The sequence below is a fragment of the Oncorhynchus keta genome, chromosome 23 (assembly GCF_023373465.1).
Source record: "Oncorhynchus keta strain PuntledgeMale-10-30-2019 chromosome 23, Oket_V2, whole genome shotgun sequence".
NCBI classification, from domain to species: Eukaryota; Metazoa; Chordata; class Actinopteri; order Salmoniformes; family Salmonidae; genus Oncorhynchus; species Oncorhynchus keta.
In genome coordinates, this window is record NC_068443.1 from 47,555,540 (window position 1) to 47,581,175 (window position 25,636).

The 25,636-nt window shown below is 42.9% G+C and overlaps 1 protein-coding gene across 1 annotated transcript in view; it reads right to left on the bottom strand.

Annotated features, from left to right (window-relative positions):
- kcnq3 (potassium voltage-gated channel, KQT-like subfamily, member 3) overlaps positions 1–17,639 on the bottom strand; it is a 160,294-nt gene extending 142,655 nt beyond the window's left edge. The window contains exons 1-2 of the mRNA XM_035800596.2: positions 17,210–17,639; positions 16,308–16,673 (exon numbers count right to left, since the gene is read on the bottom strand). Of these exons, the coding sequence (XP_035656489.1) occupies positions 16,308–16,612 (305 nt within the window). The 5' untranslated portion in view covers positions 16,613–16,673; positions 17,210–17,639. The remainder of the gene's footprint in view (positions 1–16,307; positions 16,674–17,209) is intronic.
- Positions 17,640–25,636: the final 7,997 nt, after the last annotated feature.

Here is a 25,636-nt window from a genome sequence, read left to right on the forward strand (position 1 = left end):
TCATTGCTCCAGACCAATTATAAAGCCATGGATAGGGTATGGTGGAAACTTGTTTCTGCCAACAGAAAAAGTGTATTGTCAGAGTGCCAGGAGGATGGGACAAAGATCCCTACTTATGCAAGACAAAACTGCTGAAGCATAACGGAACTGCTCTCTCTCTCTCTCCCTTTCGTTGTCAATCTCTAGCTCTTTCTCTGCCTCTCCCTCTGTCTTTCTCTCTGACAGTCAATTGTTTTATTGTTGATTGTTAGTTCTCAAAGATTCTTATTTAAAAAAATATATACAGCGCCTTTATCTTTTCTACATATTTTATATCTGGTTTTAGTCATTTAAGTTTACACTGACAATGTTTTACCATTATGAAAAAGTATTTCCAAAAATAAATAAATATCATATTTCTTGGAGTGGGTGCAATGATTGAGCAGCCCACTGCTAAATGAATAAAGGGGAAACACTGTAGCACATTGAGTCAGTTTAAAGGGATACTACAAGATTTCGGAATTTAGTTATGAGTCATGCTCGTAATATGCTAACAAAGCATCTGCCAGACGTTATGTCAAGTGTCACCCAATTGTCCTTTGTGTCTACATCCTCCACGACCCTGACAATGTGAGCTACATTAGTGGAGCACAGCCACTGACCTATCAGTTATCTGAATGTGTTGCTGTGCCCAAGGCCATGGAGAGGGGTTTCCACTTACACTGGCCAGATCTCCTTTCCTCTCTCTGGGTGTAAGAGAATCCTCCTCAGGGTGCTCCCCTCAAGCCTGCTACTATATTGATCTCAGTCTCCTTTAAGAGGGCTGCGGGAAACAAGATTGGAGGAGGAAGGAGAATACCAAACTGCACCCGTACATAGCCCACCTGTAATTAGCCCATCCAAATACCTCATCCCCATATTGATATCTATTTTATTTATTTTGCTCCTTTGCACCCCAGTATGTCTACTTGCACACTCATCTTCTGCACATCTATCACTCCAGTGTTTAATTGCAATTATTTCGCCACTATGGCCTATTTATTGCCTTACCTCCCTAATCTTACCTCATTTGCACACACTGTATATAGACTTTTTCTATTGTATTATTGGCTGTATGTTTGTTTATTCCATGTGTAACTCTGTGTTGTTGTTTGTGTTGCACTGCTTTGCTTTATCTTGGCCAGGTCGCAATTGTAAATGAGAACTTGTTCTCAACTAGCTTACCTGGTTAAATAAAGGTGAATTAAAACATTTTAAAAAAATACACTTAGAAATGGTGAGATCAGAGGAAGGATAAAGCAAGAGGTGTGTGGCAGGAGATGGGTTGGGGGATGTGGTGTGTGTGTGTGTGTGACTGATTTGGTAAGTGTGTTTGTTCTAAATATGAAATTAAGTCCATCTAGGGCTCCTATGGTGACTGCATTACCGCCACAACGGCGGTCACGAGTCATGACGGCAGTCAAATTCCATGTGACTGTTTAGACACAGTAATTAGGCTTCTACAAGCTCTGATACTGCTGCTGGTCATTAGCAGCCTACCCAACTGCCTGGTACTCAGCACTCTATTGTCCCTCTAAATCACTCTGACATAATAATAAATGCCATTTAGCTGACGCTTTTATCCAAAGCGACTTACAGTCATGTGTGCATACATTCTACGTATGGGTGGTCCCGGGAATCGAACCCACTACCTTGGCGTTACAAGCGCCATGCTCTACCAACTGAGCCACAGAAGGACCACCCATATGTTGTGCAAATGTACTCAAAATTCGATTCAAACCCTTCATGAGAGACCATGAGCTCATGTTGCACAACATTTCCTTAGGCTATGTAATTCCGTGAGAAAACAGAGTTTTGATGGCATCTATTAAAAAAAGGGCAGGATCGCATTGGCTAGGCCTACTATATGCATTTCTTAAGTTTCCTAATATTAAGCACATTGCTTCTCGTTACAAACAGGAGTATAGCCTACTTGGCTGACATGAAAATGAGTCACGGAAAAAGCATCCTCCATTCGTTATTAAGTGGAGAGATGACAGGTATTTTTTTCCCCTGCTGAAAAACATCCCCACAGCATGATGCTGCCACCACCATACTTCACTGTAGGGATGGTGCCAGGTTTCCTCCAGACGTGACACTTGGCATTCAGGCCAAAGAGTTCAATCTTGATTTCAGAGTCCTTTAGTTGCCTTTTGGCAAACTCCAAGCGAGCTGTCATGTACCTTTTACTGAGGAATGGCTTCTGTCTGGTCACTCTACCATAAAAGCCTGATTGGTTTAGTGCTTCAGAAATGGTCATCTTTCTGGAAGGTTCTCCCAATCTCCACAGAGAAACACTGGAGCTCTGTCAGAGTGACCATCGTGTTCTTGGTCACCTCCCTGGCCAAGGCCCTTCTCCCTCGATTACGCAGTTTGTCCGGGCAGCCAACTCTAGGAAGAGTCTTGATGGTTCTAAATTTCTTCCATTTAAGAATGGAGGCCACTGTGTTCTTGGGGACCTTCAAATGCTGCAGAATGTTTTTGTCACCCTTCCCCAGATCTGTGCCTCGACCCAATCCTGTCTCGGGGCTCTACGGACAATTCCTTCGACCTCATGGTTTGGTTTTTGCTCTGACATGCACTGTCAACTGTGGGACCTTATATAGACAGATGTGTGCCTTTCAATCAATTGAATTGACCACAGGTGGACTCCAATCAAGTTGTAGAAACATCTCAAGGATGATCAATGGAAACTGGGATGCACCTGAGCTCAATTTAGAGTCTCATAGCAAAAGGGTCTGAATACTTATGTAAATAAGATATGTTTTTATTTTTAATACATTTACAGAAATTTCTAACCTGTTTTCACTTTGTCATTATGGGGTATTGTGTGTAGATTGATCAGGATTTTTTAAAATGTGTAAATCCATTTTAGAATAAGTCTAAAGTGTAACAAAATGTGGAAAAAGTCAAGGGGTCATAATACTTTCACTGTATGTTTTGATTTCTAAGACATTCTAAGGTTTGTATCATTCACAACTAAAGTTGCCAAATAACTCAAAATCTAGGGTATAGGACCCATTTCAAATTATCACTTTTACGGTGAACATAGCCACCTCATGTGCTCACTCTCGCTCCGGAATGGGAAAAATATCCATTCTATTTTATTCAGCTAAGTTCAATTATATTATTCTTACTTTAAATCATGTAAAATAATGGCAATGGACTTATAAGCATATCTTGTCTGCTAAATGAACAAGCCTACAGCCTATGGTATGGCACATAGCCAGTTAACATACAGTAGGCCAACTCATATTCTGTTCTTCTGAAAAACATTTTCTTCATATCATGTTCATTTAGACCTGTATGACATTAACCGTCTGACAAAAATGTCATGACCACCACAGTCCATTGTATGTGGAGTGGTACTGGGGAGTTGTCAGAGTCAAAGATAGTGTCTGTGTGTTTGGTCATGCTTCACATAGGATACCAAACTGGATGTTATTTTGTGGTAAAGCTCAGTGTAGTATTTCTGGTAAATGTATTATATACAGGATGTTATAGTATCATTCTATGATTTTCAAAATGTTGTAGTTATTCATAGTAATAATAACCTGAGTGGCTGTTGTATTCTGTGTCCAGTGGGTGACTTCATAATATTTTTATGCATTCAATTTATGGGTTGATACAGCTGGGTTCAAATAGTATTTGTATTCTTTCAAATTCTTTCAAATAGCGCTTGATTGACCCTGCCTTGAGTGCCCGGTGGGCGGCGTTTGCACTTTTGGGACTATTCCATTGGTTCCATTGCGCCAGGTAAATTCAAGCTATTTGAAGCCAGATCGGATGGTGAGTGGTGGTGTATGATTGTCCATTGACTGTGCTGCGATATTGAACAGTGACAGTGAATGGCCTTTCCTCCAGTATGGTATCTGGCATCTGAACACAGAGTCTGTAGTCGACACAAGCGCTGTAATTGTACGACTGAGTTTCCACGTTTGCGTATCGACAAAAAAAATAAGTCACAAGATGTCCGTCGGCGCGTCGTGGAGCCATATGTGCACCTGACCTCCTTAATTACCTCCGAATATGCCACACAAATGAATCTCACAAGACAGAGCCTGAGTCCACCATGGCTGTTACATAGATGACGATTCCCCCCCAGGGGTTCGTCTGTTACAGAGCAGTCGATCTGAGGAATGAGAAAAAAAACCTGTGTGGATATGGAATGGGGTGTCGAACTCATTCCATGGAGGGCCTAGTGTCTGCTGGTTTTAGTTTTTTCCCATTCAAATAAGAATTAGACAACCAGGTCAGTGGAGTTCCTTACTAATTAATGACCTTAATTCATCAATCAAATACAAGGGAGGAGCGAAACCCTGCAGACACTCTGACCTCCATGGAATGAGTTTGACACGTGCCCTTCAAAGTGCACTACTACTAGTGGGCCATGGTCAAAAGTAGAGCTCTATGAAGGGAATAGGTTACCATTTGAGACGCAACCACATCTCTGTCTGAACACAATACACTCCGTCTTTGTAGCAAGTCTAAAGCACACTGCCCTTCATTCCAGCACAGCTGCCCAGACCAACCGTAGTGAAACGACTGGTACCTGAGTAGTTAATGTTTTCTGTGCACGACTTGACATAATTCAATTGGATGGCATCATCATCCGTAAGCCCTGAAGTAAGGTCCCTGGTGGGGGAGGTTGGGGCAGGGTTGGAGAACTTGTGCGCCATGCACATTACGCTTGTCTGGGCCTGGGAAAGCATAGCAGAATGTGTCTCTTGGAGCGGTGGAGGGGGAATGGAAGGATGGAGGGGGGCAGATGAGTGCTGATAGAGCTGGACAATCGGATTTGTTCTGGCGTTTGGGATAATGGTGCTTGACGCCAGACAACAGACTACAAAGTTAAGAGCAGGTCTTAAAAAGACAACCACTCACCATGACCAACATCCGTAAGCCAAAAACGGCTCTGTTTGTCTTTGGGACGCCCCGCCCACACATCTTCAATCGTCCAATACAAATCTGATTCTTCCTCAGGTGCCCCTTCCATGGGGTTCAACTCAACCAATAGGAGCTTTGTCCGCTGACTTGTTTGTCTGATACCAAACTCTAAGTCCTCCTGAATGGAAATAGAACCGGGAAAGAAAGTGATCTCTAGTGTTCTGAAACAGAGTTATTTTCAAATCTTGACAACCGGTCAATAATCTTATTTCCTGTTCCAAAAATATTCCTAAATGTCCAATTTATCGTTCAGTGAAGTTATGTTGCTAGTAATAGCCTAAACACATTCCAACTCACGTCTTGTCATGAAGCTCACCGCTTCAAGCTAAGCCCCCCGGCATGTCCACCCCTCCCTCTAGGTCGCTCCCCAACTGGGCATTTCAGTCACATCTCGCGCCTGCATCTGTCCATCAAACGTGTGAAACAAAAACTAGCTCACCCATTCCATAGCAAGCTGCTTCATATGTGCTAATTGGTGGAGTAAATTAAAATGTAAAACCTATTGCTGATTTCACAGGTAAAACATTTTTTGAAAAAGGAACTAAGAACCGTTCATGTCTTAACACTGGAAGTGAACGGAAAAAAATAAAATAAGGGTTCTGTTCGGAACGATTGGAAAACAATGTCATGGTTCTGAGACTGATCAAATATAAAAAATAACGACTGACTTTCCAGACCGTTGGTGCACAGCTTGCTGTGTACCACATTGGTCTGTTCATCAGCCAGTCTGCCAATCAGTGAGCTCAGTCGGCCAATAGTTATTTAGCAGATACTCTTATCCAGTGCAATCATCTTAATTGAGATGGCTAGGTGAGATATACAACCACATATCACAGACAAATATACAGCATACGAACATTCCATTCCAGCCAAACAATGGATATATAGTGTTTTGCAAAAATAATTACATGAATTTACAATCTGAGAACAAATAATATTTTTACACACATATGAAGGTACCCATAAGCAATCATTTCTGATGAAAAAAAACTGATTTCGGTGACAAACCGCAGTCATGACAATAGTATAAATGAGGTGAATGTACTGATGAGGTGATTGACTCCGTGTGTGTGTGTATATCTGTGAAAGTGATGTGTGTGAATTTGTTGATCTAGAAAAAAGTGTCAAGTTTTGAAAAGAAAAACAAATGTTTTCAAAGGTATAAGACAAGTAAGACATAGAATCCTACGTATACACATACATGCCGTGTAGCCCTGGTCTTGCGTGCAATATGAATAGCACATGTGCCACTGTCACGGTTTTGAAGAAAAAACACATGTCATCCAACGATGGAAATATTCACTGTACTGTAAAAAAGAACGCAACTCATCGAGCGCTCAATTAATGTACATGCATTTGTGCATACTTGATTTAATTTCCCATACAGATAAGTTTACCCTCCAGCTACGTATCCAATATATCTGAAGTTAGGTGAGGGTATTGTGTGATGCAGAAGTAGTGGTATGTTTTATAATCAATAGAAACATGCATTACTCAAAACTACATTATTTTAGGTGTAAAACATAGGAGAGAAACTGGCAACTCGGCATTCTTTGTCCTCCAAACACTACGAGTTGAGTTTTTACCAAAATGTTCTTTTTTGGTTTCATCTGACCATATGACATTTTCCCAATCTTCTTCTGGATCATCCAAATGCTCTGGCTTAAGCAGGGAGACACGTCGGGCACTGCAGGATTTGAGTCTCTGGCGGCGTAGTGTGTTACTGATGGTAGGCTTTGTTACTTTGGTCCCAGCTCTCTGCAGGTCATTCACTAGGTCCCCCCGTGTGGTTCTGTGATTTTTGCTCACCGTTCTTGTGATAATTTTGACGCCACGGGGTGAGATCTTGCGTGGAGCCCCAGATCGAGGGAGATTATCAGTGGTCTTGTATGTCTTCCATTTCCTAATAATTGCTCCCACAGTTGATTTCTTCAAACCAAGCTGCTTACCTATTGCAGATTCAGTCTTCCCAGCCTGGTGCAGGTCTACAATTTTGTTTCTGGTGTCCTTTGACAGCTCTTTGGTCTAGGCCATAATGGAGTTTGGAGTGTGACTGTTTGAGGTTGTGGACAGGTGTCTTTTATACTGATAACAACTTCAAACAGGTGCCATTAATACAGGTAACGAGTGGAGGACAGAGGAGCCTCTTAAAGAAGAAGTTACAGGTCTGTGAGAGCCAGAAATCTTGCTTGTTTGTAGGTGACCAAATACTTATTTTCCACCATAATTTGGAAATAAATGAATTAAAAATCCTACAATGTGATTTTCTGGATTTTTTTTCTCATTTTGTCTGTCATAGTTGAAGTGTACCTATGATGAAAATTACAGGCCACGCTCATCTCACCCTCCAGCATCTTCACAAGGTCCTTTGCTGTTGTTCTGGGATTGATTTGCACTTTTCGCACCAAAGTATGTTCATCTCTAGGAGACAGAACGCGTCTCCTTCCTGAGTGGTATGACGGCTGCATGGTCCCATGGTGTTTACACTTGCGTACTATTGTTTGTACAGATGAACGTGGTACCTTCAGGTGTTTGGAATTTGCTCCCAAGGATGAACCAGACTTGTGGTGATCTGCAATTTTTTTTTCTGAGGTCTTGGCTGATATCTTTTGATTTTCCCATGATGTCAAGCGAAGAAGCACTGAGTTTGATGATAGGCATTGAAATACATCCACAGATACACCTCAAATTGACTCAAATGATGTCAATTAGCCTATGAGAAGCTTCTAAAGCCATTACATCATTTTCTGGAATTGTCCAAGCTGTTTAAAAGGCACAGTCAACTTAGTGTATGTAAACTTCTGACCCACTAGAATTGTGATACTGTGAATTATAAGTGAAATAATCTGTCTGTAAACAATTGTTGGAAAAATGACTTGTGTCAAGCACAAAGTAGATATCCTAACAGACTTGCCAAAACTATAGTTTGTTAACAAGAAATTTGTGGAATGGTTGAAAAGCGAGTTAATGACTCCAACCTAAGTGGATGTAATCTTCTGATTTCAACTGTATACACCGAGTCTACAAAACATTATGAACACCTGCTCTTTCCATGACAGATTGACCAGGTGAAAGCCATGCTTCCTTACTGATGTCGCTTGTTAAATCCAATTTACGAGTGTTTAAGTTTATATTTACACTGTTTTTACTCAACACTATTACAAAACATAAAACCCACTCGTCCTTACTTTCACTCGTGCTGTAGTGAATGAGCAGCCAAGCTTTATTATTATCATCATCATTAGCAGCTTGTTGTGTCTATTTTAATAGAGGAATATTTCACTTTCTCTGGTCGTGAATTTCTGAACAAGGCAGATGTGGTGCGACTTCACCATCGGGTGGAAGACGGTGTCCCCTCTCTCTGGTCAGCCTCACCGGAGTGAGTGGAGGGAGTGAGTGGAGGGAGGGAGGGAGGGAGGGAGGGAGGGAGGGAGGGAGGGAGGGAGGAGCAGAGGGTCTCCCTCTCCCTCCCTCCACTGAGACAAATGAGTTGTTCAAAACGGAAAGCCAATTGAGAACTCCGAAAAAAAGAGATCCGACTGTGGGATAAATCGTTTCGAATGGTCATCCAACCCAGAAACTTGGGTATCATTTTAGATCTATGGCTTTCCAACCTGAAGATCACAGACATCATTATTTGGTAAAAGGATTTTTAAGCCTCGAGACATTTGTATGTGCCATTCGGATGGTTAAATGGGCAAGAGCAAATATTTAAGTGCCTTAGAACAGGGTATGATTGTGTTTGCCAGGTACACTGGTTTGTGTCAAGAACTGAAACGATGCTGGGGGTTTTCATGCTCAACAGTTTCCTGTTGATTGCGCACTTCTTTTTTGTTTATTTTTTCCTCTTTGCATACTATATTTATTGTTACTTTTTGGCTCTGTCGTTTTGTCATTTTTGGGGTAGTGTGTGTATATTGATGAGGGGGAAAAACTATTTAATCCATTTTAAAATAACTCTAACGTAAAACAAAATTGAATATTTTCCGAATGGACTATGTATCGAATCATCTTGAAAGTTAGCTTGCTAATTCCTTGATCCTGCTTTGTAGTACACCCCTCTGTCCTGCACTGAAGTCAAGCCTCTGAACACCTCAACTCATGCCTCAAATAATCACTGCTGTGATCCCTTCCCAACACAAAGTAGCCCTATCATTCCCATCCCCCATAATGTTACTATAATGTCTTTATTCAAATGTTTTGACGTCTGCGTCTGGTCCGCACCTATACAGTGGGTCTCCCGCCCTCCTATTTTCCAAGTCACCAGCCTCCACTGGTATAGGTAATTCCATGTGAAGAAGGCATGTAGCTCAAATGTTTACTCTAACTTGCTCTAGCTCACACTTTTTGGGCTCTATGCACTCTCACTTTTGTAAAAAATAATAATAGTTGAGTCGGAATAATGTTTTGGCCAGTACGCTTCCAGCATCTCCTTTTTTTAAATAAACATCTGTTACATGCCATGATGAAAACCAAGTAAGGAAATGCCCTGCTTGGTAATTGCAGTCTTTCCTTTTCCAGTAAAAGGAAAGACTTCCATATTAGCAAGGCATTATACAGTCATCTCTACTCTGAGAGCATAGGCATTGGGAGCTGTCTGCCAATGAGTGCACCAGTTTGTCTGCATGCCAAGGATCACTATACTGATCCAGGCTAGAACTGCTGATGCACAACGTCTCTCCCTTCCTCTCTCTCCCACCATCTATCTGTATTTGTCCATCCTGTTCCTCTCCCTCTCTCGTTTAAGTGTATGCACCTCTAGTCTCTCGTAACATGAGTCTGTGGAGCAAGAGTGGGTTTCCAATCAAATACAATTCTATTTGTCACATGCTTACTTACGGACCCTCCCCAACAACGCCGAGAGAAAAATAGAAAAATATCAACATAAATACACAATGAGTAAAGAATGATAACTTTGCTATATACACACACACACACACACACACACGAGGTACCAGTACTGAGCCGATATGCAGTGCTGTGAGTTTATTAAGGTAGGCATGTCCATATAGCTAGTAGGGTGACTAAGAAACAGAATAGATAATAAAACAGTAGCAGCAGCGTATGTGATGAGTCAAAAAGGGTCAATGCAGATATTCCCGGAAGCAGAGCAAACAGTCTATGGCTTGGGTGGCTGGAGTCTGACAATTTTTAGGGCCTTCCTCTGACACCTTCCTGGTATAGAGGTCCTGGGTGGCAGGGAGCTTGTCCCCAGTGACATACTGGGCCATACGCACTACCCTCTGTAGCGCTTTACAGGGCACAAAAGAAAATAAACCAAGCATCACACAGTTCTGCTCCCTAAATTCCCTTTTCCGTCTCACTCACTCAATTGCATTCTGTCTGTCTGCTAGCTTCACACGCACGCTCTGTGTGTGTAAAGAAATGAATGCTTAGAAAAAAAGGTATCTAACTGATGGGTTAGGGTTAGGCGAAAGGTTAACAGTGTGGCTAGGGTTAAGAGTAAGGTTTAAAATCTGATTTTAATAAGCAAAATTGTAGATACAAGAATGGTTTATGACTTTGTGGCTGTGGTAACGAACTGCTAGTGGCATTTAGAATTCGTTAGCCTAGGCTATTAGCCCCCTAAAAATAGACAGTTCCACACTGAAAATATGCAAAAACAGTTTGATAAAGACAAAGTGCGTATTTTCATCAGTCATTAAGCCTAGGCCTACTCACCAGACAGATGTCCTGGCCATAATTAATCCCATGCAGTGTTCAATGTACAATTGTTCATCCATGTAGAAAATTCCAAGGAAAATGCTGAATAAACATCTGTATATCGAAAAGAAGACTTTGTAACACTACAAAATGGTGTCTTTCAACTTGCCAATTTGAGCACCGTTTCAAATCATTACTGAAAACAACTGTTCCAGCCACAGTACTTTGTTCCATTTTATTCTGTTATATTAAATCATGTTTTATACTATAAAATAGGTGTTCCCTGTGATAAGGGCTCTGGAAATAAGATCGTCTCGTCTGCTAAACTAACTAAACAAGTCTATGCCATTGCACAGCCATTTTTACATTTGAGTCATTTAGCAGACGCTCTTATCCAGAAGGCATTGATTATCATAACGATCCCCCGTGGTAATCGAACCCACAACCCTGGCGTTGCACGCACCATGCTCTACCAACACAGGACTACTTTATAATATAACCAGTTGATGTTACAGTTTCAATATCATTACATTACATTTAAGTCATTTAGCAGACGCTCTTATCCAGAGCGACTTACAAATTGGTGCATACACCTTATGACAACCAGTGGAACAGCCACTTGCATCTAAATCTTGTTGGGGGAGAAGGGGGTGAGAAGGATTACTTACCCTTACTTACCCTATCCTAGGTATTCCTTGAAGAGGTGGGGTTTCAGGTGTATAAAATAAAATGGCACTTGTTTGTTTTTTTATTTACTCATTTATTTACTACATTACCCAATATGCATTGAGAACGGGTTTCCACTGCTCCAGAGTCCAATGGCGGCAAGGTTTACACCACTTCATGGTCGAATTGCTGCAAAGAATCCACTACTAAAGGAAACCAATCAGAAGAAGAGACTTGCTTGGGCCAAGAAACACGAGCAATGGACATTCGACCGATGGAGTCCAAATTTGAGATTTTTGGTTGCAACCGCAGTGTCTTTGGGAGAGACGCAGAGTAGGTGAACAGATGATCTCCGCTTGTGTGGTTCTCACTGTGAAGCATGGAGGAGGAGGTGTGATGGTGTGGGGGTGCTTTGCTGGTGACAGTCTGTGATTTATTTAGGTTCAAGGCACACTTAACCAGCATGGTTACCACAGCATTCTGCAGCGATATGCCATCCCATCTGGTTTGCGCTTAGTGTGACTATGATTTGTTTTTCAACAGGACAATAGCCCAACACACTTCCAGGCTGTGTAAGGTGGTCCTTCTGTAGCTCAGTTGGTAGAGCATGGCGCTTGTAACGCCAGGTTAGTGGGTTCGATTCCCGGGACCATCCATACGTAGAATGTATGCACACATGACTGTAAGTCGCTTTGGATAAAAGCGTCTGCTAAATGGCATATATTATTATTATATATTATGTAAGGGCTATTTGACAAAGAAGGAGAGTGATGGAGTGCTACATCAGATGGCCTGGCCTCCACAATCACCCAACCTCAACCAAATTGAAGAAAATCAAATATATTTAGATTTGTTTAATACTTTTTTAGTTACTACATGATTCCATGTGTTATTTCATAGTTTTGATGTCTTCACTATTATTCAACAATGTAGAAAATAGTAAAAATAAAGAAAAACCCTTAAATTAGTAGGTACGTCCAATTTAGCAATTAGGATTCATCATCTGTAAAGGTTGTGATAAATTAGCCATGGTTTCTCACTTTTAGCATATAGATAAATGCGAACAAATGTTTTTTTCAGTGCCGCCTTTGTTCTAAAAACAAGGGTACTCAGAAAGAAAAATAATCAGGCGATTACTTGAACAGTCAAAAAAGGTCACATGCCTGTCCAGTCTCAGGATTGACTCCTGTCAAAATAAAGGTTCAATCCAATTTTAAAAAACACACGTGCGTGAACACACACACACACATACACATACACATACACACTCCTACCACAATTGCGAAGTGCAAAGACTTCAGTCAATGACCGCAAACACACGCTAAACGTACCATAGAGCGCACACAAACTCTTCTTGACCCTACCATACACACACTCCTGATGCTACCACATAGGACCCTGACAGATGCAGTCCTGAGCCTAACATACATAAACATATATAAATGTGACCCTGCAATGGACCACACATATAGTTCTCACCTAGGCACAAACGAGCAGTGCTTGACTTGCACTGGAATAGGTGCAGTTACTGTTTATACTGACGTGCAGGAGCTCCACAATACCTTTGAGCTAACATTCTATAAGAGGAACAGGAGCTCAAGCAGTAGAACGTTTGAGGTGCCGGTACTCCGCTCCAGTGAGCTCCTGCCCAAGTCAAGCACAGCGGCAGGGTAGCCTAGTGGTTAGAGCGTTGGACTAGTAACCGAAAGGTTGCAAGTTCGAATCCCCGGGCTGACAAGGTACAAATCTGTCATTCTGCCCCTGAACAGGCAGTTAACCCACTGTTCCTAGGCCGTGATTGAAAATAAGAGTTTATTCTTAACTGACTTGCCTAGTAAAATAAAGGTTAAAAAAAAATATATATATTTTTTAAATGATCTCCCTCGCCCTCCATTTGGCAAATCTGCCCATAATTCTATCCTCCTGATTCCAGATTACAAGAAAAAATTAAAGCAGGAAGCACCAATGACCAGATCAATAAAAAACGTGGTCAGATGAAGCAGATGCTAAGTTACAGGACTGCTTTGCTAGCACAGACTGGAATACGTTCCAGGATTCCGCCGATGGCATTGAGGAGTACACCACCTCAGTGGTGTACTCCTCACTCGGCTTCATCAATAAGTGCATAAAAGACATCACCCCCACAGTGACCGTACGAAGTAATGGATTTCAGGAAATATCTGCACTGAGCTAAAGGCTAGAGCTTCCGCTTTCAAGGAGCGGGATACTAATCCGGACACTTGTAAAAAAAATCCTGCTGTGTCCTCAGATGAACCATCAAACAAGCAAAGCGTCAATACAGGATTAAGATCAGATCCTACTAAATTGTCTCTGAGCTTGAAAACTATTACGGACGACAATGAGAAACCCAGCCGTGAGCTGCCCAGTGACACGAGCCAACCAGATGAGCTAAATGCCTTTTATGCTCGCTTCAAGGCAAGCAACACTGAAGCATGAATGAGAGCACCAGCTGTTCTGGACGACTGCGTGATAACACTCTCAGTAGACGATGTGAGCAAGACCTTTACACAGGTCAACATTCACAAAGCCGTGGGGCCAGACGGATTACCAGGACGTGTACTCAAAGCATGCGCGGACCAACTGGCAAGTGTCTTCACTGACATTTTCAACCTCTCCCTGACCGAGTCTGTAATACCTACATGTTTCAAGCAGAACACCATAGTCCCTGTGCCCAAGAAAGTAAAGGTAACCTGCCTAAATAATTACCGCCCCATAGCACTCACGTCGGTAACCATGAAGTGCTTTGAAAGGCTGGTCATGGCTCACATCAACAGGTATCTCAGATACCCTAGACCCACTCCAATTTGCATACCGCCCCAACAGATCACGCAATCTCAATCGCACTCCACACTGCCCTTTCCCACCTGGACAAAAGGAACACCTGTGAAAATGCTGTTCATTGACTACAGCTCAGCATTCAACACCATAGTGCCCTCATAGCTCATCAATAAGCTAAGGACCCTGGGACTAAACACCTCTCTCTGCACATGGATCCTGGACTTCCTGGCGGGCAACCCCCAGGTAGTAAGGGTAGGTAACAACACGTCTGCTACGTTGATCCTCAACGCCAGGTATGGTAACTGCTCGGCATCTGACTGTAAGGCGCTACAGAGGGTAATGCGTTCGGCCCAGTACATCACTGGGGCCAAGCTTCCTGCCATCCAGGACCTCTATACTAGGCGTTGTCAGAGGAAAGCCCCAAAGAAAGCCCCAAAGAAGTCATATATTGTTTTCTCTGCTACCGCATGGTAAGCAGTACCGGAGCTCCAAGTCTAGGACCAAAAGGCTCCTTAACAGCTTCTACCCCCAAGCCATAAGAGTGCTGAACAACTAATCAAATGGCCACCAGATTATTTACATTGACCCCCCCCCATTTGTTTTTTACACTGCTGATACTTGCTGTTTATTATCCATGCATAGCCACTTCACCCCTACCTACATGTACAAATTACCTAAACTAACCTGTACCCACGCACACCAACTAGGTACCCCCTGTATATAGCGTTGTTATTGTTATTGTGTTACTTTTTTGTTATCCTTTACTTTATTTGGTAAATATTTTCTAAACTCTTCTTGAACTGCACTGAGTTACAGCATTAGGCTAAGATCAAGAATGGTCATGAGAGTCAATTCCCTAGACCAGGGATGGGCAACTGGTGGAACCCGGACCCCTTTTGTAGGCCCACGGACCAATTTCACACAAATTGGGTACTCAGTCTGGGTCTCAACTTACTGTTGAGAGTTAGAATAATAGAATACACAAGGTGCAATTTCAAAAATGTGGTTGTGCATCAGCAGTCACTCAGTTAGCCCATGTCAACTAAATGTTTAGCGGCCAGCTATCTAAAATTGTAGTAAGCATGATCGAATTACTGACCGGGGTGGAGCCTATTGATCATCTGTTATCATTTGCCTCCATTTTATTGAAAAATGTGTAGAACTGCATGAAATTAGCTGTAAAACTGCTAATGTTTCTCTCCTCTCCATAGCAACATGTTTAGAATTGCAGCAAACTTGCTTTAAAACAGAAAAATGTTCACTATGCCCCATGTCAAAATGTGTAGAAAATTAACTTTAAAACATTTTTTTTTCTGCTTTCACGAGTGGGTCCACTAAAATGTTTTGCTAACAAGGTGAGGGACTGATGTGGATACGCAGACCCACTGTGGCGCCTCACGACGAGTTCCATTTCTTTGTGGACTGATGTGGATACGCAGACCCACTGCGGCGCCTCACGATGAGTTCCATTTCTTTGTGGACTGATGTGGATACGCAGACCCACTGCGGCGCCTCACGATGAGTTCCATTTCTTTGTGACCCCCACCCCATCAAAGTTGCCCATCCCTGCCCTAGACTATTGGTCAACATTTAATTTGCGATCCATTTGCTTTTGGGGCATCCATCCCCTTTACGTGTTATTTTGTTGTCCTCTGGTGAAACAAACGTCTTTCATTGACTTAAAAAAAACAACCACTTCTCCAATTAATCTAAATTAAAGGATTACCAGACTTACATACACACAGTTACTCATCTGTGAAGAGAGTTGTGACATGGAAAAACACATGAAAGCAAAACCATACATTTTGCTCAATTACAAAAAGACTGTCTTAAAAGGAAATTATTAAATTGTGAGCGCTAAGTCTTGGAAATGGTGGAGTACTTATACTCAAATTACTTGGGCGAGACTGATAAGTGAGACACTTGAGATGCTCTGAGCATATAATGCTGTCTACCTCCATTTTTATCTTAGGGCAATCATTTTTACATAAACGGTTTGGATATTAAAATTAATAAAATTGACTTGACATTGGATTATTTTCCAAGGTGTGAGCCAGGTGTGCTTTTTTTTTCTTATTATTTTCTATCCAGTATTCTGCCAGAGACTTTTCTCAGCAAATGTTTCAAATTGAAATACTGTAGAAAAAAAAAGGGAACAAGTTACGTCTGTGTGTGAGTAAAACAGACTTCATGTAGATATTTTGGTTACTTACACAAACGCGTGGTACAGTAGCGCCCATCCTCTCGGTCTCTCCAGGGCGTCATAAATAAGGGTTTGAATTCTCCGCTTCCTGATGTTATTCCGCTTAACGGGTCGCGTGTACCCCAGGGGCGTCTTGGCCAACAGTCCAAAACCCTGTGTGCTCCTTTTGAAATCTTCCCGACCCGGAGCCACCAACAAGAGAGCTCCATCTTTGTCCACCCCAGCCTCTTGGTCCAAGTCCACGGGCGGGGCTGATGTCTTTTTGTCCCTCTGCTCCTCTGAACCGTTAGCTACATTTCTGGACCTGATCCCCATGTTCACTCGTGATCCTTGGCGCCTCGCTTACGGAGATCTGGTATGAGCCGCATGTCATGATCTGAGGGGATAAATCAAGATGACTTCAGCAGAGGTTCATTTAAGGATCTGGTCCCCTTCATAAAAGGAGGTGCTCCTCAGTCTGACTGGAGAGAACATAAAGGGTGTGTTTGTGTGTGTATGTAATATATATATATATGGGGGGCTATAGATACTTTGCACACTTGACAATGCATGAGTGAATAGCTCATGCAATTGAATAGCTCAGCTTATTCAATTGGGTGCTGTGTTTGCAGCCAAGGCTATCAATTAGGAAGCGTGCCAGCGTAGGTTATTAATGCCTAGTGATGAAGCAATAATGTAGCCATGAATGGAAACATTCGACCACATTAAGGAGATTCGAGCAACAATTGCATGGCATGTTATTTCATAACCCTTAACAGACTGTCACCAGTTAATAGGCTACTACACCTTGCATTTGCATCGCTAAAATGTGAAAATAACTTGATATAAAAACATAGGCTCGGCGAGCTCAGAACACTGGCTAAATTATCCACGAGGGACGAGACGTCCACAGGGAGTTGACCCGTAGCCTACCCGTGCTCCAAAGCCGACTGCTCCCGACAAAGCATGATTTATGTCGCGGCTTCCTCCTTCCAGTCTACACCTGCCGCTCCCGATAAAACCAACGCTGTGATGAGCGGTGGGGTACGGCTGAGAAGTCTTGCGCGGAGGAGGAGAAAGGAGTCGATACGGAAATTGAAGCAACAACGACACAAGGTAAAGATTCCTTTTTTCTTACAGTGGCGAGAACAAGTTGCCTGGCTACCCAGACCATCCGTTAGGCCACGCCCACGGACGTGGAGCGCGACAGAGCAGCGGTAGAATTTAGTGTGAAACGTCAGGCTTAAGCCAGAACCGACGTCTGTACGTCTTTTCAACCTGGGCTGCAGCACAGGAGACTTCTGGAGCAGGGGATGCATTGCTGACATCGCATCCCCGACCGCTTTTGCACGTCCGCACAATTATGTAAATATTACATGATTATCAAATTAGATTCGGCACTGCCTATTTATTACTTTTATATTGTGTTAATGGTTCGTGATAAACAAAGCAAATTGTAATTAGGAATTGTATAGGCTCCTGAAGTAATACAAAAAAATTATATGGACGTCTGTGGGCGCAAATAGGATTTGCAACACCCACTGGGCATACAGTGGTTTTCAAGGTAATCAATGTAGGTGTAATCAACGTGGAAAATACCTTGAATTTGAAAAAAAAGTACTGTTTTCTTCTCATTTCAACCAGCAGTGTAACATTGCAATTGGGGTAAATTGTCCATTTAAATACATTGACTACATCTGACGAACAGGTTGTTACATCAATCTAATTTCAACATAATCATCAGAACTATATATACCTTGAAATTGCGATGAGAATTCCACATGGAAAAATTAAAGATATTTAGAATCCTATTCATGTATTGGGTGATTGAAATGAAGTGGAATTCTATATTTGATTAGACATTTTATTTGAGGTAGTCTATGCAAATGACTATGGAAGCTGATCAATGTCTAAATGTAGCTCAGCTGAATCAACATAGCTTATTTTCAAAAGCTAAGCAGGGCACATAGTCTTGCATGCTGACCAGACCGCACCAACGTGCGCACATTGATTTTGCCCACCCACATCAGACACGATCAGGATATGCAGGTTGAAATATTCATTTCTAGTCATCTCTCCTCCTTCCTTAAGGCTTATCATTGTTATTTTGGACTTTATATGGTGGTTGGCAACCAACTTTAGGTGTATTGCCGCAACCGACGAGTGTGGACCTAAGTTCATATTTCAACTACCCACGTGGGTATATGCTCCTAAAAACCACTGAGGAGTTGGCACGTGGGTATACGTTCCTAAAAACCAATGAGGAGTTGGCACGTGGGTATACGTTCCTAAAAACCAAATAGGAGATGGGAGAGGCCAAACTTGCAGTGCGTTGAGCGTCACAAAGAGAACCAATGTCTAGTTTAGTGCCTGGCCACACAGATGCTCGAGAGCAGTGTGGGTGCAATGATTGAATAACATGTGTACATTTATTTTGCAATGCGCAAGCGACGTGTCCTGTCTTGGCAGCATGTAACATGGTAGGCTGGTTACTACTGAAGTGCATTACCACTCATATACCAGTAGGTGTCACTGTTCAGTTAGACATTGTTGGACTGGAGCTTCACATTGTATTTAAATGTGTCGCATGCTTTGTAAACAAAAGGTATAGACTAACAGTGAAATGCTCACTTAATAGAACAATTACACCACAAGGAATAAATACAGAATGAGTAACGATAACTTGACTATATACACAGGGTACCAGTACTGAGTCGATGCGCAGGGGTACGAGGTAATTGAGGTAGATATATCGTGTATGTGGACACCCTTTTCAAATTAGTGGATTCAACTATTTCAGCCACACCTGTTGCAGGCAGTAGAATGGCCTTACTGAAGAGCTCAGTGACTTTCAACGTGGCACCGTCATAGGATGCCACCTTTCCAACAAGTCAGTTAGTCAAATTTCTACCCTGCTAGAGCTGCCCCAGTCAACTTTAAAGAACTGTTATTGTGAAGCAGAAATGTATCGGATCAACAATGTCTCAGCCCCAAAGTGGTACGCTACACAAGCTCACAGAACAGGACCGGCGAGCACTGAAGCGGGTAAAGATCATCTGTCCTCGGTTGTAACACTCACTACCAAGTTCCAAACTGCCTCTGTTCGTTGGGAGCTTCATGAAATGGGTTTCCATGCCCGAGCAGCCGCACACAAGCCTAAAATCACCATACGCACCAAGCGTCGGCTGGTGTAAAGCTCGCTGCCATTGGAGCAGTGGAAACACGTTATTTTTTTTGTATTCATTTTTATTTAACCTTTATTTAACCAGGCAAGTCAGTTAAGAACTAATTCAATTTATTGCCCTGGCCACTTACATTTACATTGAAGTCATTTAAAAGTCAGGATGGAAATAAACTTTTCATAAACCCTTAAAACATTGGAAAGAACTTGCAACTATATTCTGTTGCGGGGTTGTATTAGAAGGGGGGGAACAATGATTACACACCACATATAATAATATTCAAATGAGTTCTGGTTCTCCAGAAATGTCCTGTCCTGGCCTGAAAAGGGAGTTTGTTCCACCATTGGGGTTCAGTGAACTCACAGTTTTGACTTTTGTCACGCGATGTTTGTACGTTCATTCAGTGGTAGGGAGGCGAGCAGGCCAGACAATCAATATAACAATTACTTTACCACAGAACTTTGGGTGTCAGGGCCTGAATTAGAGCCTGGAACTACCACTAACTACCAAATCACAGCTACATCACATCCAAACAAATGAACCATGGTCTTGTAGCGGATGCGAGCTTCAATCCAATCCGCAACTGGAAGCCAGTGGAGAGAGCGGAGGAGCGGCCACGAAGAACGGAAGGTTGAAGTCCAGGGACGGGCTGCGTGGATCCGGATGAGTTGTAAACTTTAATGGCTACAAAACAAAGCCCAGCCAATAGCGAAGTTGCAGTAACTGAGGGATGACAATCCTGGATTACGTCTGCCATCACAACCCCTGTGTGAGGCAGCTGATGCTGGCTATTTAATTGGGAATTAAAGGAAAGCATGAACCTATTGGAAGGGAGCTGCACTGAGACGGTTCAGAAAACAGGGTGTTGTCCAGGATCACGCCATGCCCTTAGCAGCCTGGGAGGAGGACACAATGGAATTGTCATACCGTGATGGCGGATCATGGAAAGGGCAGTCCTTGGGCAGTGGAAACACGTTATTTTTTTGTATTGCTGAGGTTAAGCTTTATTTAACCTGGTGATTTAACCTTTCATTTAACCAGGCAAGTCTGTTAGAACTATGCAGATTTATTGCCCTGGCCACTTCTGCAGTCCTCATGCCTCCTTGCAGCATGCCTAAGGCACGTTCACGCAGATGAGCAGGGATCCTGGGCATCTTTCTTTTGGTGTTTTTCAGGGTCAGTAGAAAGGCCTCTTTAGTGTCCTACATTTTCATAACTGTGACCTTAATTGCCTACCGTCTGTAAGCTGTAGGCAGTGGGGATTTGGGTGCAGAGTTCAACATAGGCTTATCGAAAGCTGCAATAGCCCTGTGTGACACTTCCTCAATCAAGACATTTGACACCTCTTGTTCTGTCTTCATGAAAGGAAAGAGTTTACTTATTACAGTGCCTTGCGAAAGTATTCAGCCCCCTTGAACTTTGCGACCTTTTGCCACATTTCAGGCTTCAAACATAAAGATATAAAACTGTATTTTTTTGTGAAGAATCAACAACAAGTGGGACACAATCATGAAGTGGAACGACATTTATTGGATATTTCAAACTTTTTTAACAAATCAAAAACTGAAAAATTGGGCGTGCAAAATTATTCAGCCCCCTTAAGTTAATACTTTGTAGCGCCACCTTTTGCTGCGATTACAGCTGTAAGTCGCTTTGGGTATGTCTCTATCAGTTTTGCACATCGAGAGACTTAAATTTTTTCCCATTCCTCCTTGCAAAACAGCTCGAGCTCAGTGAGGTTTGATGGAGAGCATTTGTGAACAGCAGTTTTCAGTTCTTTCCACAGATTCTCGATTGGATTCAGGTCTGGACTTTGACTTGGCCATTCTAACACCTGGATATGTTTATTTTTTAACCATTCCATTGTAGATTTTGCTTTATGTTTCGGATCATTGTCTTGTTGGAAGACAAATCTCCGTCCCAGTCACAGGTCTTTTGCAGACTCCATCAGGTTTTCTTCCAGAATGGTCCTGTATTTGGCTCCATCCATCTTCCCATCAATTTTAACCATCTTCCCTGTCCCCGCTGAAGAAAAGAAGGCCCAAACCATGATGCTGCCACCACCATGTTTGACAGTGGGGATGGTGTGTTCAGGGTGATGAGCTGTGTTGCTTTTACGCCAAACATAACGTTTTGCATTGTTGCCAAAAAGTTCAATTTTGGTTTCATCTGACCAGAGCACCTTCTTCCACATGTTTGGTGTGTCTCCCAGGTGGCTTGTGGCAAACTTTAAACGACACTTTTTATGGATATCTTTAAGAAATGGCTTTCTTCTTGCCACTCTTCCATAAAGGCCAGATTTGTGCAATATACAACTGATTGTTGTCCAATGGACAGAGTCTCCCACCTCAGCTGTAGATCTCTGCAGTTCATCCAGAGTGATCATGGGCCTCTTGGCTTCATCTCTGATCAGTCTTCTCCTTGTATGAGCTGAAAGTTTAGAGGGACATCCAGGTCTTGGTAGATTTGCAGTGGTCTGATACTCCTTCCATTTCAATATTATAGCTTGCACAGTGCTCCTTGGGATGTTTAAAGCTTGAGAAATCTTTTTGTATCCAAATCCGGCTTTAAACTTCTTCACAACAGTATCTCGGACCTGCCTGGTGTGTTCCTTGTTCTTCATGATGCTCTCTGCGCTTTTAACGGACCTCTGAGACTATCACAGTGCAGGTGCATTTTTACAGAGACTTGATTACACACAGGTGGATTGTCTGACGTGTGGGCTACAATGTTGCACATTTGTGCTGCAACAGATGGCTACATGCAAAAACATTATGGGTTCAACAAGGATTCCTCTAAGATCGTCATAGTTCTTCGAAGAACCTTAGAGTTCATGGAACTGAAAAATGTCCCCAAAAGGTTATTCCAAGAGCTGCATAAGAGGTTGGGTTTATCGGGGAACCTCCTTCGTTCTTGGGGGTTCTTGCAGGAACCTAACTGCCCAACTGAGAAATGTGGATTTGAATTTGAGAAAACAGCAGGTGCAGGCACTTCATGGAATTTTTTAAAGATCTCCTCAATTTAAGGTAAGGTTTCTCCCTTGTATAATCTAAATTGATATTGTTTTATGATGATACCACCTATCTATTCATTATTTGTGCAAATTACTGTGTTTGGCACTTTCTCCCTTCTTTCTAAAATATAAAATAGACACAATTCAATCAACAAAGAGGTAAGAATATGAAGAAGGCAATTGCTGCATTGGGCACAGATGACTGAACTGACCACCTATTTGTGTTATTCTGTGTCTGCAGGTATTCTTTTTTACCCCTTTTTCTTGCGGTATCCAATTGTTAGTAGTTACTGTCTTGTCTCATCACTGCAACTCCCGTACGGACTCAGGTAGGAATGCATCCTCTGAAACACAACCCAACCAAGCCGCACCAATGTGTCAGAGGAAACACTGTACACCTAGCAACCTGCTCAGCGTGCACTGCGCCCAGCCCGCCACAGGAGTCACTAGTGCGCGATGAGACAAGGATATCCCTGCCGGCCATGCCCTCCCTAATCCGGACGACGCTGGGCCAATTGTGCTTCGCCCCATGGGCCTCCCGGTCGCAGTCGGCTGCGACAGAGCCTGGGCTCGAACCCAGAGTCTCTGGTGGAACAGCTAGCACTGCTTTAGACCACTGCGCCACCCGGTACCATCTGCAGGTATTCTGACGCCAATGTCCAGTCTCTTGACAACAAGGTATACGAAATCCGAGCAAGGGTTGTCTTCCACAGAGACATCAGAGTCTGTAACGTTCTTTGTTTAACGGAAACATGGCTCACTCAAGACACGCTTTCGGAGTCGGTACAGCCACCTGGTTTCTTCACGCATTGCGCCTTCAGAAATAAGCATCTCTCTGGTAAGAAGAAGGGCGGGGCTGTATGCCTTATGATTAACGAGACGTGGTGTGATCATAACAACATACAAGAACTCAAGTCCTTTTGTTCACCTGACTTAGAATTCCTCACAATCAAATGTCGACCGCATTATCTACCAAGACAATTATCTTTGATTATAATCGCAGTCGTGTATATTCCCCCCCAAACAGACACATCGACGGCCCTGAAAGAAATTAATTCGTCTCTATGTAAACTGGAAACCACATATCCTGAGGATGCATTTATTGTAGCTGGGGATTTTAACAAGGCTAATCTGAACACAAGGCTCCCCAAATTCTATCAGCATATCGATTGCGCTACCCGGGCTGGCAAAACCCTGGATCATTGTTATTCTAACTTCATTGACGTATATAAGGCCCTCCCCCGCCCTCCTTTCGGGAAAAGCTGACCACAACTCCATTTTGTTGCTCCTAGCCTATAGACAGAAACTAAAACACGAAGCACCCACGCTCAGGTCTGTTCAACACTGGTCCGACCAATCGGATTCCACGCTTCAAGATTGCTTCGATCACGTGGACTGGGATATGTTCCGCATAGCGTTGAACAACAACATTGATGAATACGCTGATTCGGTGAGCGAGTTTATTAGCAAGTGCATCAGTGATGTTGCACCCACAGCGTCTATTAAAACATTCCCCAACCAGAAATTATGGATTGATGGCAGCATTCTCGCAAAACTGAAAGTGCGATCCACTGCTTTTAATCAGGGCAAGGTGACCGGAAACATGACCGAATACAAACAGTGTGGCTATTCCCTCCGCAAGGCAATCAAACAAGCTAAGCGTCAGTATAGAGACAAAGTAGAGTCGCAATTCAAAGTCTCAGAAACAAGAGGTATGTGGCAGGGTCTACAGTCAATCACGGACTACAAAAAAACAAACAGCCCCGTCGCGGACCACGATGTCTTGCTCCCAGACAGACTAAACAACTCCTTTGCTTGCTTTGAGGACAATACAGTGCCACTGACACAGCCCGCTACCAAAACCTGCGGGCTCTGCTTAACTGCAGCCAACGACAAACCTCAGATTTCCCACTTCCTGGTTGGATTTCTCTCATGTTTTTGCCTGCCATTTGAGTTCTGTTATACTCACAGACACCATTCAAACAGTTTTTGAAACGTCAGAGTGTTTCCTATCCAAATATACTAATTATATGCATATTCTAGCTTTTATGGCTACTTTTAAGTAGCAGGCAGTTTAATTTGGGCACGCTTTTCATCCAAAATTCCCAATGCTTCCCCCTACCCTAGATAAGTTAAGGCACAGTTAACTTAGTGTATGTAAACTTCTGATCCACTGGAATTGTGATACAGTGAGTTATAAGTTAAATAATCTGTCTGTAAACAATTGTTGGAAAAATTACTTGTGTAATGCACAAAGTAAATGTCCTAACCGACTTGCCAAAACTATAGTTTGTTAACAGTAAATTTGTGGAGTGGCTGAAAAACTAGTTTTAATGATTCCAACCAAAGTGTATGTAAACTTCCGACTTCAACTGTAGATAAGAATGCTTTTCATTGACTACAGCTCAGTGTTCAACACCATACTGCCCTCCAAGCTCACCACTAAGCTAAGGACCCTGGGACTGAACACCTCCGCCTGAAACTGATCCCTGGACTTCCTGACGGGCCGCCCCCAGGTGGTGAGGGTAGGCAACAACACATCTGCAATGCTGACCCTCAGGGGTGCGTGCTTAGTCCCCTCTTGTACTCCCTGTTCACCCATGACTGCGTGGCTGCACACGACTCCAACACCATCATTAAGTTGGCAGATGACCACCAACGACTATGAAACAGCGTGTGGTGCCAGGACAATAACCTCTTCCTCAATGTGAAAAAGACAAAGGAGCTGATTGTGGACTACAGGAAAAGGTGGGCCGAGCACGCCCTCCATTCACAGCAACAGGGCTGCAGTGGACCAAGTTCCTTGGTGTCCACATCACTAAGGAAGGACCTGTTATGGTGCAAACACACCAACACAGTCATGAAGAGGGCACAACAATGCCTACTCCTAATTCGGCTTGTCACCAAAAGCACTCACAAACTTCTACAGATGCACAATCGAGAGCATCCTGGCGGGCTGTATCACCGCCTGGTACGGCAACTGCTCCGCCCACAACCGTAAGGCTCTCCAGAGGGCCATGAAACTGTCAAAGACTCAGCCACCCAAGTCAAGACTATCTGCCCTCCAGGACACCTACACCACCCGATGTTACAGGAAGGCCTAAAGATCATCAAGGCAACAACCTCTTAGCCACTGCCTGTTCACCCCGCTACATCCAGAAGAAG